Source organism: Simochromis diagramma, unplaced genomic scaffold, assembly GCF_900408965.1.
Source record: "Simochromis diagramma unplaced genomic scaffold, fSimDia1.1 OVJJ01000419.1, whole genome shotgun sequence".
Taxonomy (NCBI): Eukaryota; Metazoa; Chordata; class Actinopteri; order Cichliformes; family Cichlidae; genus Simochromis; species Simochromis diagramma.
The window spans coordinates 3,748,383-3,760,303 of record NW_024387244.1 but is presented as its reverse complement, the minus strand read 5'-3'; the positions used below and the strand labels follow the sequence as shown (position 1 = coordinate 3,760,303).

Genomic DNA, 11,921 nt, shown 5'->3' with positions numbered 1-11,921 from the left:
ATGAGAGAGCTGGTCCGGATAACAACATGGAGTTACATCCAGCGCACCGCACTGGATTCATGGAGCGGATTCTTGCACCGAACAAGTCCCACCACTGGATGGCGGTGTCTAAACATTACTAACAAGGCATTTACTCATTTGCCTTCAGAGCCCGGCTTAATTCTTTGTGGCGTGAATTCAGCAAGGTCCTGAAAATAGTTCTAAGACATTCTGGTGCATATTCACATGATAACATCACACAGTTGCTGCAGATTTGTTGGCTGAACATCCACAGCGAAAATCTCCTGTTCCACCAAATCCCAAACGTGCACTATTGGATTTAGATGTAGTGACTGTGGAGTTCATGTGAGTCATTGCCATGTTCAAGAAACCAGTTTGAGGTGACCTAAACTTTGTAACATGGACTGTTATCATTATGGAGGCAGCCATCAGATGATGGGTTCACTGCAGTCATGAAGGGATGGATATTCTCAGCAACAACACTCAGGTAGGCTGTGGTGTATAAACAATGCACCAACAAAAGAGTGCCAATATGCACAGGTGAGCCTGTGCAAACTGTAGCCTCAGTTTCTTGTTCTTAGGTGACAGTGGTGGAACCCGTTGTGATCTTCTGCTCATGTTGCCTATCTGCTTCCAGGTTTGACATGCCGTGCATTCAGAGATGCTCTTCTGCATACCTTCGTTTTAATAAGTGGTTATCTGAGTTGCTTTCCCATCAGCTCAAAGCGGTCTAGTCATTCTCCTTTGGCCTCTTGCATCAAGAAAGCATCTTCCCCCAGAGAACTTTACTTGATATTTTCTATTTTGGGGATCATTCTCTGTAAAACCCTAGAGATGGTTGTGTGGAAAAATCCCATTAGTTTAATAAATACTCATAAAACAACGATGCCAAAGTCACTTAAATCATCTTGGTTCCCAATTCTCATGCTCAGTTTAGCAGGTCATCTCATCAACATTCTTAAATGTACGGGTTTGCTGTCATCTGATTGACTGATTATATATGTGCATTAAAGAGATGTACCTAATTAACTGACACTACTGTGTATAATGTCGCTAATGCTTTATTTAAACTTGCATGCATTTAATTCCAATTTATTTTCTAATACTTTTGACTTTTTTATAGGTAACAGCTTTAGTTAATAGTTTCTATGATTTTGTATTTTCTAATTAGTTTTTAATTAAGTTTAGTTTAGATTTGTTGTTTTCACTTGTTTTTTGTTTTATTTATCCTTTATTTAACCAGGAAACTATGATTCTTTAAAGATTTAAAAGTCTCTTTCTCAAGAACGCCCTGACCAAGAAAGACAGAAGTACAGCCAACAGAGTTGCACAACCTAGAACATACAGACCCACACACACACAGGCAACAAAAAAATATGCAAAGTAACAACACTAAAATACAGCCGATAAGCAAATACAACACAAAAACAACCAAAGTTTGTGAACCTCAGTGGCTATGAACTCTGAAACATCAATAAACATCATCGCATTGGGCCAAAGAAATAAGTGAATCACTTTCAGACAAAACCTCTACAGTCAAAGTCATTCACAATCACCTTGAATTCATTTAGCAAGAATAGCTTTATAAATAAGAACACAGCAGTGGTTGAGAGAGTCTATGAAATGACAAAGCAAACCATCGACCTAAGCATACAACATACAGTGGTGCGTCAGAGTTTTAAGGTTTGTAATAAATCTCCGTACTCCATGATAGACAGAATGTAAACATTCTGAAGATGCATGCAAATACATGTAAATAACATGACCATAATCCAGGACTGACACAACGGTGGAAGTAACGGTCTGGTTCTTGCCTCAAAAGACTGTTCGTGCATCAACTATAGCGATGCACGAACAGTTCAGCAGCTCGGTTTTGTCAGCATTTGAAACAAATATTAAATCACCCAGGCTTCGTTTCCAGCTAGCAGTTTTCTCATTTTGTGTTTATTTTTCTTTAGCTTAACTGTCGGTCTGTTTAGCATGTTTTAATATAAAGGGTTTTTGTCAGGGAAGAGTTCTCAAGAGTGCAGAATAGGTGTTACACAACACTTTGTGAAAACAGTCAACTTACTGTCATGTAGACAGTTCAAGCCTCAATAAACATTTGCCTCAACAAGCAGTTTGTGCTGTCACTTTTAACCGAACTGCCAAAGACTGTTTTCATTTTGGTAGCTTTGAAAGTACACTTTATCTCTTCAGTTATTTTTTTTCCACAATTCTTTTTTTCCCCAGTTAACGAAAGTAACAACTATAATAACATTGTTCCCAGTTGGCTGTATCATTTCTTGTACTTCTTGGCACGGGAGAGCATTATTACACAAGAAGGTTGTCCTGTCTTTATCATACATGAAGATTGGCACTATATGAGTCTGAACTGCTTTTGCTTTGCGTGTTAAGATTTAAGTTAGAAACCGTATAAACAAAATGTAGAAACAAATTAGCTCCACTTTATTCGCTGCTGAATATGAATCCATGCATTTGTTCCATCTAGTCCAGACTCTTGTCATCGATTATCAGGTTGTTCTAAAAGCTTAGCTTAGTTATGCTGCTTTAGGTTCGGGCTGCTGGAGGGAATTCCCATGATGCACTGAGCATTTCTTCTCCTCTCAACTCTTTTCACCTGTGATACGTTTGTGCCAAATCTGCACATCGTTTCTTTCTGTATGCTTTCTCCTGTAGTTTGCATTATCCAATCCTCGATGAGGTTCAGCTGGACACCTCTTCCTGCTGAAATGCAGTTCTTCTTCCCCACACTTGAAAAGTGTGCTACATTTGCTACATTTGGCACATTTGGTAGGTTTCCTGTTAATACTTTTTTTTACTTCAGTCTTTTACTATGACAACCAGCGATAAAATCATAAGAATGGGAAATGCAATACTGTGAGACATGGTATAAATATGCAACAGTTAGAATAAAACTTAATTAAATAAGAATCTGCACCATAGTCCTACACTGTCAAACTCCTAAAATCCCAGCAATGAGAAGGGCCACTGTGCAGTTTGTGCTTTTAGTTATGATATTCTGTCACATTGCAGATCATTTATCTGCACTTTACTCAAGAAGTACTTTGAATGCAGCACCCAGAGTAAAAAAACGAAGTTCTGTAAATCCTCGCTTCTGCCCCCGTGTTTTCACTCCGAGGCTGTTTTTCGTGGCATGGTTTGTTCTGGTAAGCCTTTTCTTCGTTACAGACATGCCGACATGTCACAGAGGGAAAAGCCTAAGGCTAAAAAATAACATTGAGTTCCACTTTGGCCCTTGAGATTCGTAGTCCTTGAAAAGAACACAGCAATTTTTAGAAATGTGAGTGTTGGCCTCTCGAGTAAAGTACAAGCATTTACTTTACTGTGATATACAGGAAATTAGAAAGTGTGTGTTTGCTTATTTTTAAGAAGTCAGGAGAAAGCCCTGTTTCCTGTTGGAAATGACACAGCCCTCAAGCACAAAGCGAGGTCAATGGAGCTAAATCCTTTTTCCAGTTTTGGTGTAGAAGTCTGGCCAGAGTGTAGACACTAATATCATCTAACTCTGACTGCGAGCCAAGCGTTTTCAGACCTTTTTAACCTGGTATCCACGCCTGACCTCATAAATGTTCTTGATGAAAGCCAGGAAATTCCCATGAGCAGGGTTCCAGGGCCCACGAAACGCGAGGGCTTTTATAGCTGCATATTTGGAGGTGACTGATTCACAATCAGATATTTGCTGAATACAGATATATGGTATCTAAGAAAGCAGCCCCCGGGTTTCTCCCACTGTCCAAAGGCAGGTTTGTTAGGTTTAGGTTAGGTGTGAACAACTGTCTGGCTCTCTGGACTGAGGACCTGTCCAGGGTGTAACAGGCTTCAGCGCCCCTGCAATCCTGACTTGGATATGCAGTTAAGAAAGTGGATGGACTCAGAAGTAAAATTTATAAAGTAGCCACATGTTGCAGCCACAGACCTGCAGGACGTTCGCCATCTGATAGATGCATATTGAGAATCTTGTTTGTATCAGCCGTGTTTCAGAGGATGCAAGAGGGACTCATTCTTCAACAGTGTGTACCAAAAATGGACAGTGTGTTCGTATCTTCTTTGTTTGTGCTGGGAACTCCCATGTTTTAGCCACTCGGTGGTATTTACATGATTGCTTCTTGGCTCCAACATTTAAACCAAGAGCACAAATATTTACCACTAGAATATTATCCCTGGCAGTGTGATCTAGGCCTTCCTGGAAAGTAATATAAAGATTGACAAAAAGCAGAAAAGTTCAGTGTATCAAAGGGAACCTGCTATGCTCTTCCTCTTTTGTTTTGTTTTTGCATGTATATACTAGTTTAATAGCGGATGCTTATGTTATACTTGGCCAAAGTTTCATATATTCAAGTCAACTTGTGTACAAGTAATCACTGTGAGCCTGGAGCTCCAGTTAGAAGGGTTTTCTGATCTTGGCTCTCTGTGTTGTTGTTTAGAATAGATTTCTGTAGTATGGTCATGTATGAAACAGTGAGAGCACAGGAGCCCCAACACCTGCTGTTCAAATCGTCTGTTTGCAAGGAGCAGCCAATCAGGAGTACGGTGGCTTAAAGGGACACAGGTGGTAAAATGGCTTTAGACAGAAAAGCCCAGCATGAGATAAAGAATCTGGACTGGATGGGTAAAATTTATGACAACTTCTCGTGTAGCACCAAAAAGAATTTCTTCTCAGGAGTGGTATAAACAGTAAATGGTTGCAGCTGATATTAGAAAACACACAGTAAACCAACTTTGGCCGCTGTCATACATCTGGAAAGCTTTAGTGCCGTGAGACTGGATCAGTGTTTGTGTGAAGAACTGTAAATCCCAAAGCCAAACCTCTCTCCTTGGTCTCGTTCTCTAAACATATAATTTTGAAGGCGATCATTTTCATGCAAGACCCCCTGCATGACTCCGTCCTAAACATGCGGTGCAGCCAGTGTGAGACTGAAATAGATAAACTCCAATTTTATCTTCATTTTTGTCAGGCACACCTTGTCTGCGAGGAAGTTTGGCGATTCGCAAGATGCATTATCATGAAAGGCATTGTTGTACATGGGGTGTGAGTCAGTTGCTTAACACCAACTGTCATTGCAGAATATCTGGGTGGTACTGACATGTGTGTTGACGAGCGTGAGATTCCCTTTGCCCACTCCAAAACAAGTGGCATTCAGGGATGAAGTTGGAGCGCTGACAATTCTGAGTGGGTGTGGCACAAGATAATTTGGGGGAGGGCACAGCATGATGTGCAATATAAGAGTGCTGCTCTTATATGGACCAACATTTTTCCTTCTAGGACATCTTTTGAAAGACTGGATGTGATCAGGTACTTTCCTCTGAAGGCTGATAAAACAAGCAGCTTGTGCTGATCTTTCACAATCTGGATTTTATAGAAATGTTTTTATGTGTTCCACATGTATTGAGGTTAAGCCAGTCTGAGCGATAACAAAAGAGTAGGGGTTCTAGCTGTAACTCCCGCTTTTTTGCAAAACATCACTCAGAGTGCTTGAAGAGGAACAGCTGTCAGCAGCTGGAAGCCTGACAGGGGTCAAAGACACGACTGTATTCTTTCACAAGAGCTTGAGGGGAGGGATATGGTTTGGAAAACAACTGAATGTTTGCCCAACATTTACAAAGCAGTGGGAGTGATAGAGTCTAGCTCCAACTTTCAGTTTGACTTTGCTCTTTGTCTCCTTGTGTTTGTGCAGTGAACAACACATCAAGAACAGCAGCAACAGCAGGAAGAACACCAGCAGGAAGAACACCAGCAGCCATGAAGTTTCACGCTCTTGTCTTGATTTTGCTCTTCGCCTGCATGTACCTGAGTCTCGCACAAGGTAAGTGCAACAAAAATGGTCTGGTTTCACGTCACAAACTGCAACATTTTCGTTTAAATTTGGAATGTTTACAGAATGCACCGAAACGCAACCATGCAGATTTTTACAGTAGCTGATAAGCACTATCTGTGATAAGTGGATCAGTAAAAATATGCACCCATAGTTGGTTTGAAGTGAGCGTTACTATGTGCCGTCTTGTTTTAAGCATTTCCCCATGCCACATTCCTTTAAAACGTTTTAGTGAACGAGATAAATGATTCCGCTCCGAGCCCTTTATCACAACGCTTTAAACGCAATCTGTCATCTTGACTTCATGTGGCGACCTTGCTTCAGATTTAAGCAGCAACAGAATAAGTAAAGTTAAAGATAAAACAAATTCATAAAATAATGGATGTTTATGTCTAAGAAACTGTCGTTTTTGGACGCAGGTGTAACATTAGAGGAATACAGACATTAAATAATCAATACTTTTGATCCACTTATATGTGTAGATCTTTTTAGTAGTTGTGTACTGTAAGAATCTAAAAGGATCCTAATACTTTTTTAGCCAAAATATAAAAGCAGTCATTGTATTTCCAGTATTTTTAGACTTTAGCGCAGCTCTGTTTTTCATGTAAGACCACCGCTGTCAGGTTTTAGGGCATTTGGAGTCTTTTCTCAACCAATTTTCAATGCTGTGTTTTTTCTGAACCCACTGAATGCCCGTGTTTTCCCCTTGATGGGTTCTTGGACCCCAATGTGCCACTGCATTTAACAAATCCTGGAAGGACTCCTCGTCTTAACAAAAGCTGGCTTTTTCTTTCTTTTTTTTTCTTAGCGCATGCTGTGAAATCAGTTGCAGCCTCTGCCAAATATGACAGTTCGTTTTACATCAAAAAAGTAGCTTTACTGAAATGTAATAAAAATTAAATATATATAAATTACAGTATAAGCATTTTGGCTTGGCGTTTACACAAGGCTGCTTCATCCAGCGCAAAATACATTCAGCGATGGTAAAGATAAGGTGATAAGACCGTGAAAGGCAGTTAGATGGCATGCACTCGCTGATGCCAAAAACTCTGTTTCTGTTCCCGAAATAGATCTGTGCTACTTTTATTGGGCAACATGGAAATTCTCCCGGACACTGCTGGCCGAGGTCCAGATCTGTTAAAATCCTCAAAAGGCCCAGTTATATAAATTCTTTATCGTGGATGTATGGATTCTTAGACGTTATATTTTCCTTTTTTGTTCTAGTAAATAGTCCAAAAAATAACACAGGACTAAATCGGGACTAAAAAGAGAAAGTTACGTTTGTTTTCATAGGCTTTGGGCAACGAAAGCTACACACACACACACACACACACACACACACACACACACACACACACACACACACACACACACACACAGTGATTGCTCAACTTCCCCAAGAGCGACATTTTCAAGTGCGATGGTTTATAGATCTCTAACTTTCTTTACAGGCTCGTACGGGAACTGCTGCCTCGGCTACGTCAAAGACATTAGAAAGAAGGCAAACATCGTCAGTTACACCAAGCAGGAATCAGATGGTGATTGCAACATCAAAGCAATTTTGTGAGTATCAATTTTTAAGTCCTTAACCTTTGACGCTTGCTGACCATTTGCTGTTCGCACATCGTTAAATTCCACCATAATAAATTAGCAAAAGTCCTGTTTACTGAGGAAGTGACTGATCCACATGTGTGTCCACGACTTGACATCTCTAAATAATGACATCCATGTGTATGTTTAGGTTTGCGATGAAGAGAAGGCCAAAACCTGTGTGCGCCAACCCAAATGACGAATGGGTCAAGAAGGAGATGGGGAGGCTGGACAAAAATCTGCAATAGGTAAAAAGATACAAAACATATTCTCACAATGACATACACTCTCAGTGACAATGCACATTAATCATCATAAACCCTGTGTCTTTGTAGGCCACCAAAAAGGAACAAAAACAGAAGGAGAGAGAGAGACCAGCGGTCTCTTCAGGCCTCTGTCAGGCATCGTATGTCATCTTTAACGAGATGGATTGTGTTTCAGTAGATTAGGCATTTCCTGTTGCTGATGGTGAATGTAAATCATGTACACGGTTCTCTGATACAGAAACAAACTGTATTCTTAAAGTTATATCCAGTATAACGAAAAGTCTTTTATATGAACAGTCTATGATAGTGTTCCCTTCTCTGTGATGTGTAGCGCCTGCTAGGAATGAGCCACTCTTTGGCAGCTTTGAAATGTGAATAAATGTATTCTATATGTGAGAAAAGAACGTGTGCAAAAAAACACTTTAAGACTAAGCTGAGTTTGTTTTGTTTTTATATATACGTATATATCTACGACAGAGTTCCTAATTTTTGTATCAGCACTCTAATTGTACTCTGTGTTTTTCTATTGCAAATAAAGTCCAAATGCAAACAAAAACTCTGGTTTCCATAAAAGTGAATAATTAAATAGAAATGCATCCAGCTGCTTTAAATCATTTTGCTTTGTTCTAGTGTTTTCCGGAAGATTCCAGTAAAAGGAGGCCGACTCGCCTTTGGTCCAGTAATCTCGAACATATTTTTTTACCCTCAGCTTTAGCTGATAATTGACAACATGAGCCATCTGTCAAAGCTGTAAAAGAAGCTATTTGTTCTACTGTACACTAAATCCAGTGTTCACTAGCTTGATGAGAACATCGTTAAGATAAAAGTGAATGCGTTATCTCAACCGTTCAATCCAGATGGGATTAAAGCACAAACTTAACATACTTCACGTCTGTCTTAAAACAGCAGTACATGCTGCCAATGAAAAGCTCGAGTGTGTTTCCATTCTTAGTGAGATGTCCGTATTACTCACAGTCATCCCATGAGGATGTATTTAATTACCAGTCACAACTCAAGGAAACCTGCTGAAATTCACTTGGGAAAAATAGCGATAGTTTTTGGTTTTAACTACAAGTCCTTAAGTGAAAAACTCAAAACTAGACTTGATTAAAAGCGATTTAGTAAATACAAAACTATAAAAATCAAATGAAGAATAGCTTTTATATATGTATTAAAAGTCAAATGTAATAGAAATAAAAGTATCAGAAAATGCAGAAAAGTGCATTATTATATATGATAGCAGGTCACCTTATTAGGTACAGCTCCTAATGCATATAATAATCATGTATTTAGGCGTATAAATGTGGTCGAGATGACCCAAAATTCAAACTGAGCATCAGAATGCGGAAGACTTAAGTGATTTTGAGTGTGGCATTGTTGTTGGTGCTGCTCATGCTGGTTTGAGTATTTCAGAAATTGCTAATGTGCTGGGATTTTCCCACACAACTGTGTGTGTGTGGTTTACGGAAAATGATCTGAACAAGAGAAAAATATCCAGCATGCAGCAGTTCTCCTGGGAAAAATGTCTTGCTGATACCAGAGGTCAGAGGAGAATGGTTAGACTGCTTCAAATGGAGAGAAAGGTAACAGCAACTTTTTCTTCTTTTTTTTTTGCCTGTCCCGTTTTGCTCTTTTGCCATCAGAATTATTGTCTAAAGGTGAAGAAAGATGCCCAACGGATTTACTTTACCAAATGGACCATCCCAGCCTTGCCGTATTGGTCTATTTGATTCACCTTTTATTACTTATTTTATTTTCACTTGCTAAATACCGGACAGACTTGACTGGGGAAAAGAAAGGGGAGAAAGAAAGAGGGAATGAAAAACAGCGGGGAAGAGGGATGGGGATAAAGGGCAAAAAACAAAAAACAAACAAAATAAGCAGACAGAAAATACATATATCAATTACCTGGATCACCTGTTGAGAAAGGAAAAAGAGAAAACAAGCAGAAGAGAAAAAAAAGAGCAACATAATAAACGACATCACGATGATCTATGGGAATATCACAGTAAATACTAAAAATTATTGTGCAGCACGTAAGATTGACAGCGCACAGTGTGCTTTGAGGTAGGAGCCAAAAAGGGTGTAGTTTGTGTGTGTGATCACCCGTGTGTACACCTGTGAGCATGAGCGCGCTTGTATTTAAAAGGTTCCTTCATGTAATGATCTGTTAGAGGGTGTGGGGGGGGCCACAGCCCCGTCCTCCGGGGCATGAAGCAGGTATGGAGGAGATCAAAACTCCAGACATCCAGAGGCCCCCAGAACACAAGAGACCAAGGAAGACCAACAGAGGGGCAAGCCGCGCCACTGTCCCAGAAAGAGCTGAGGAGAGCCCCAGATGAGGGGTCACTCAGCAGCCGCGGAGCAGAAGCCAGGGGTGTTGCAGTGACGTGCCCGTGAGCTCCGCCGGCAGCCAGCTGTGCCAGAGCTACCGAGCCCCAGGCCGAGAGGCTGAGGGCACCCCACCCCTGAAGTGGCCCGAGCGAGCCCCAGGCTCCAGGCTCCTACAAGCAGCCACCAAGGAGTGAGCCGGTGTGTACCTGGACCCCCACCCCCGGACACAAAGAACCACCAACGCACCGATGTCTGAGGGAGTCCGCCACTGGCAGGGGAAGTGGTGGGGGGAGATAGGCCTCCATACCTTGGAGGGCCTGAGATGTCCCCAGAGAGGTGGCGTCTGATACCCAACCTGACATATAGACACAGACATACAGGCACACACAGATACAAACATCCATTCCCACCCTCATGCTCTCATATGCAATTACTCAACACTCAACCAACGTCGAGACAGACACAAAGAGACACTGTACACACAATCACACTCCCCAAGCGTACTCTATACCCCAGGTCTAGGTACCCTCCCCTGCACCCTGGTGACACACCTTTACCCCAAGGCCCTGCATGTGTGGGTGATTGTGGTGGAGCGGGAAGGGGGAGGCAGCTGGAGATGGGGAGGGAAGGAAGGGAGGGGCAAGTGACCCCTCCCTGAGGCCAGCTCCCACACTGACCCCAGTAGGCACCCCCATACTCTGCAACCCGCCAGGGAAAGGGGTCCCAGGCCCATCCTGACCAGGGGCCCAGTTCAGCAGCGCCGCCTGGCCCCGCAGAGCCCAGGACAGCCTACATGACCCCACCTCAGAGAAAACTGCACCCACCCCTTCATCCACTCATCTTCCAGACTACACAAGACAATAGACGCCCAGGCTGAGATCTTCCTCCACCTCTCCTATATCTCCTCCTCCTGCAGAGTGAGTTCCTGAAGAGAGGAGAGCTCCTGCAAGATGTAACAGCCTCCCCTACCAGTTGAAGAGCCCCCCAGGTGGCTCAATGCACTGGCAGCACCCCGCGCCAGGGCTGGGCCCCCATACACCCAGCCGCCCAGAACCCCGGCAACACACCAAACAGGACCCAAGCCCCAAGGCCCAGCCAGGGCCCCAGCCCAGAGATGGAGCACCCCCAGAACCCCACGCCCGTCCCGGACCCACCCAGGGGCAGCCAGGCTACCAGGTCAGTAACACACATCCGTCAGCACAGACCCTCCCCCAGCCCCGCTGCACGCAGCCACGAGGAAACCGTCACCTAAGAGCAGAGCCCTTAATAGGCCATGACAGCAACCCCGGGTTGAGCCCTCCAAGGAAGGTAACATTTAAGAAGGTAACTTAAATAACCCCTTGTTACTGCCAAGGTGTGCAGAAGAGCAGTTCTGAATGCACAGCATGTCTAACCTTGAAGCCGATGGGCTACATCAGCAGCAGACGACCACACCTGGTGCCACCTCCTTAGTTAGGATGTTGGAAAACTGTTGTCTGGTCTGATGAGTCTCAATTTCTGCTGTGACGTACAGACGGCAGAAAAAATCCTGCATAGACTAATCCTGCTGGTGGTGCTACTGTAATGGTAGGGGGGATGTTTTCTTTCCATCGGCCGTGTAGTACCAGTGCTGTGGTGTTGGTACCATTGGGCTTACCTGAGTTTTGTTGTAGACCATGTCCATCCTTTTATGACCACAGTGTACCCATCTTCTGATCGCAGCTTCGAGTAGGATAAACCTCCAGGTCACAAATCTCAAATCGTGTCAAACGGGTTTCTTTAACATGACAATGAGTCTGTTGTACTCAAAGGAACACCACAGACACCACACCTCAGTCCAATAAAGCTTCTTTAGGATGTTTTGAAATGGAAGACTTGCGTCATTGAGGTTAAGCCGATAAATCTGAAGCAACTC

General features: G+C 42.6%; 1 protein-coding gene across 1 annotated transcript; it reads left to right on the top strand.

Moving 5' to 3' along the window:
- Window positions 1–5,185: 5,185 nt before the first annotated feature.
- On the top strand, window positions 5,186–8,249 carry ccl25b (chemokine (C-C motif) ligand 25b). The gene is made up of 5 exons (XM_040053038.1): window positions 5,186–5,317; window positions 5,700–5,828; window positions 7,289–7,400; window positions 7,579–7,675; window positions 7,763–8,249. The coding sequence occupies exons 2-4, from the start codon at window positions 5,765–5,767 to the stop codon at window positions 7,673–7,675; spliced, it is 273 nt and encodes a 90-aa protein (XP_039908972.1). The 5' UTR covers window positions 5,186–5,317; window positions 5,700–5,764; the 3' UTR covers window positions 7,763–8,249.
- The last annotated feature ends 3,672 nt before the right edge of the window (window positions 8,250–11,921 follow it).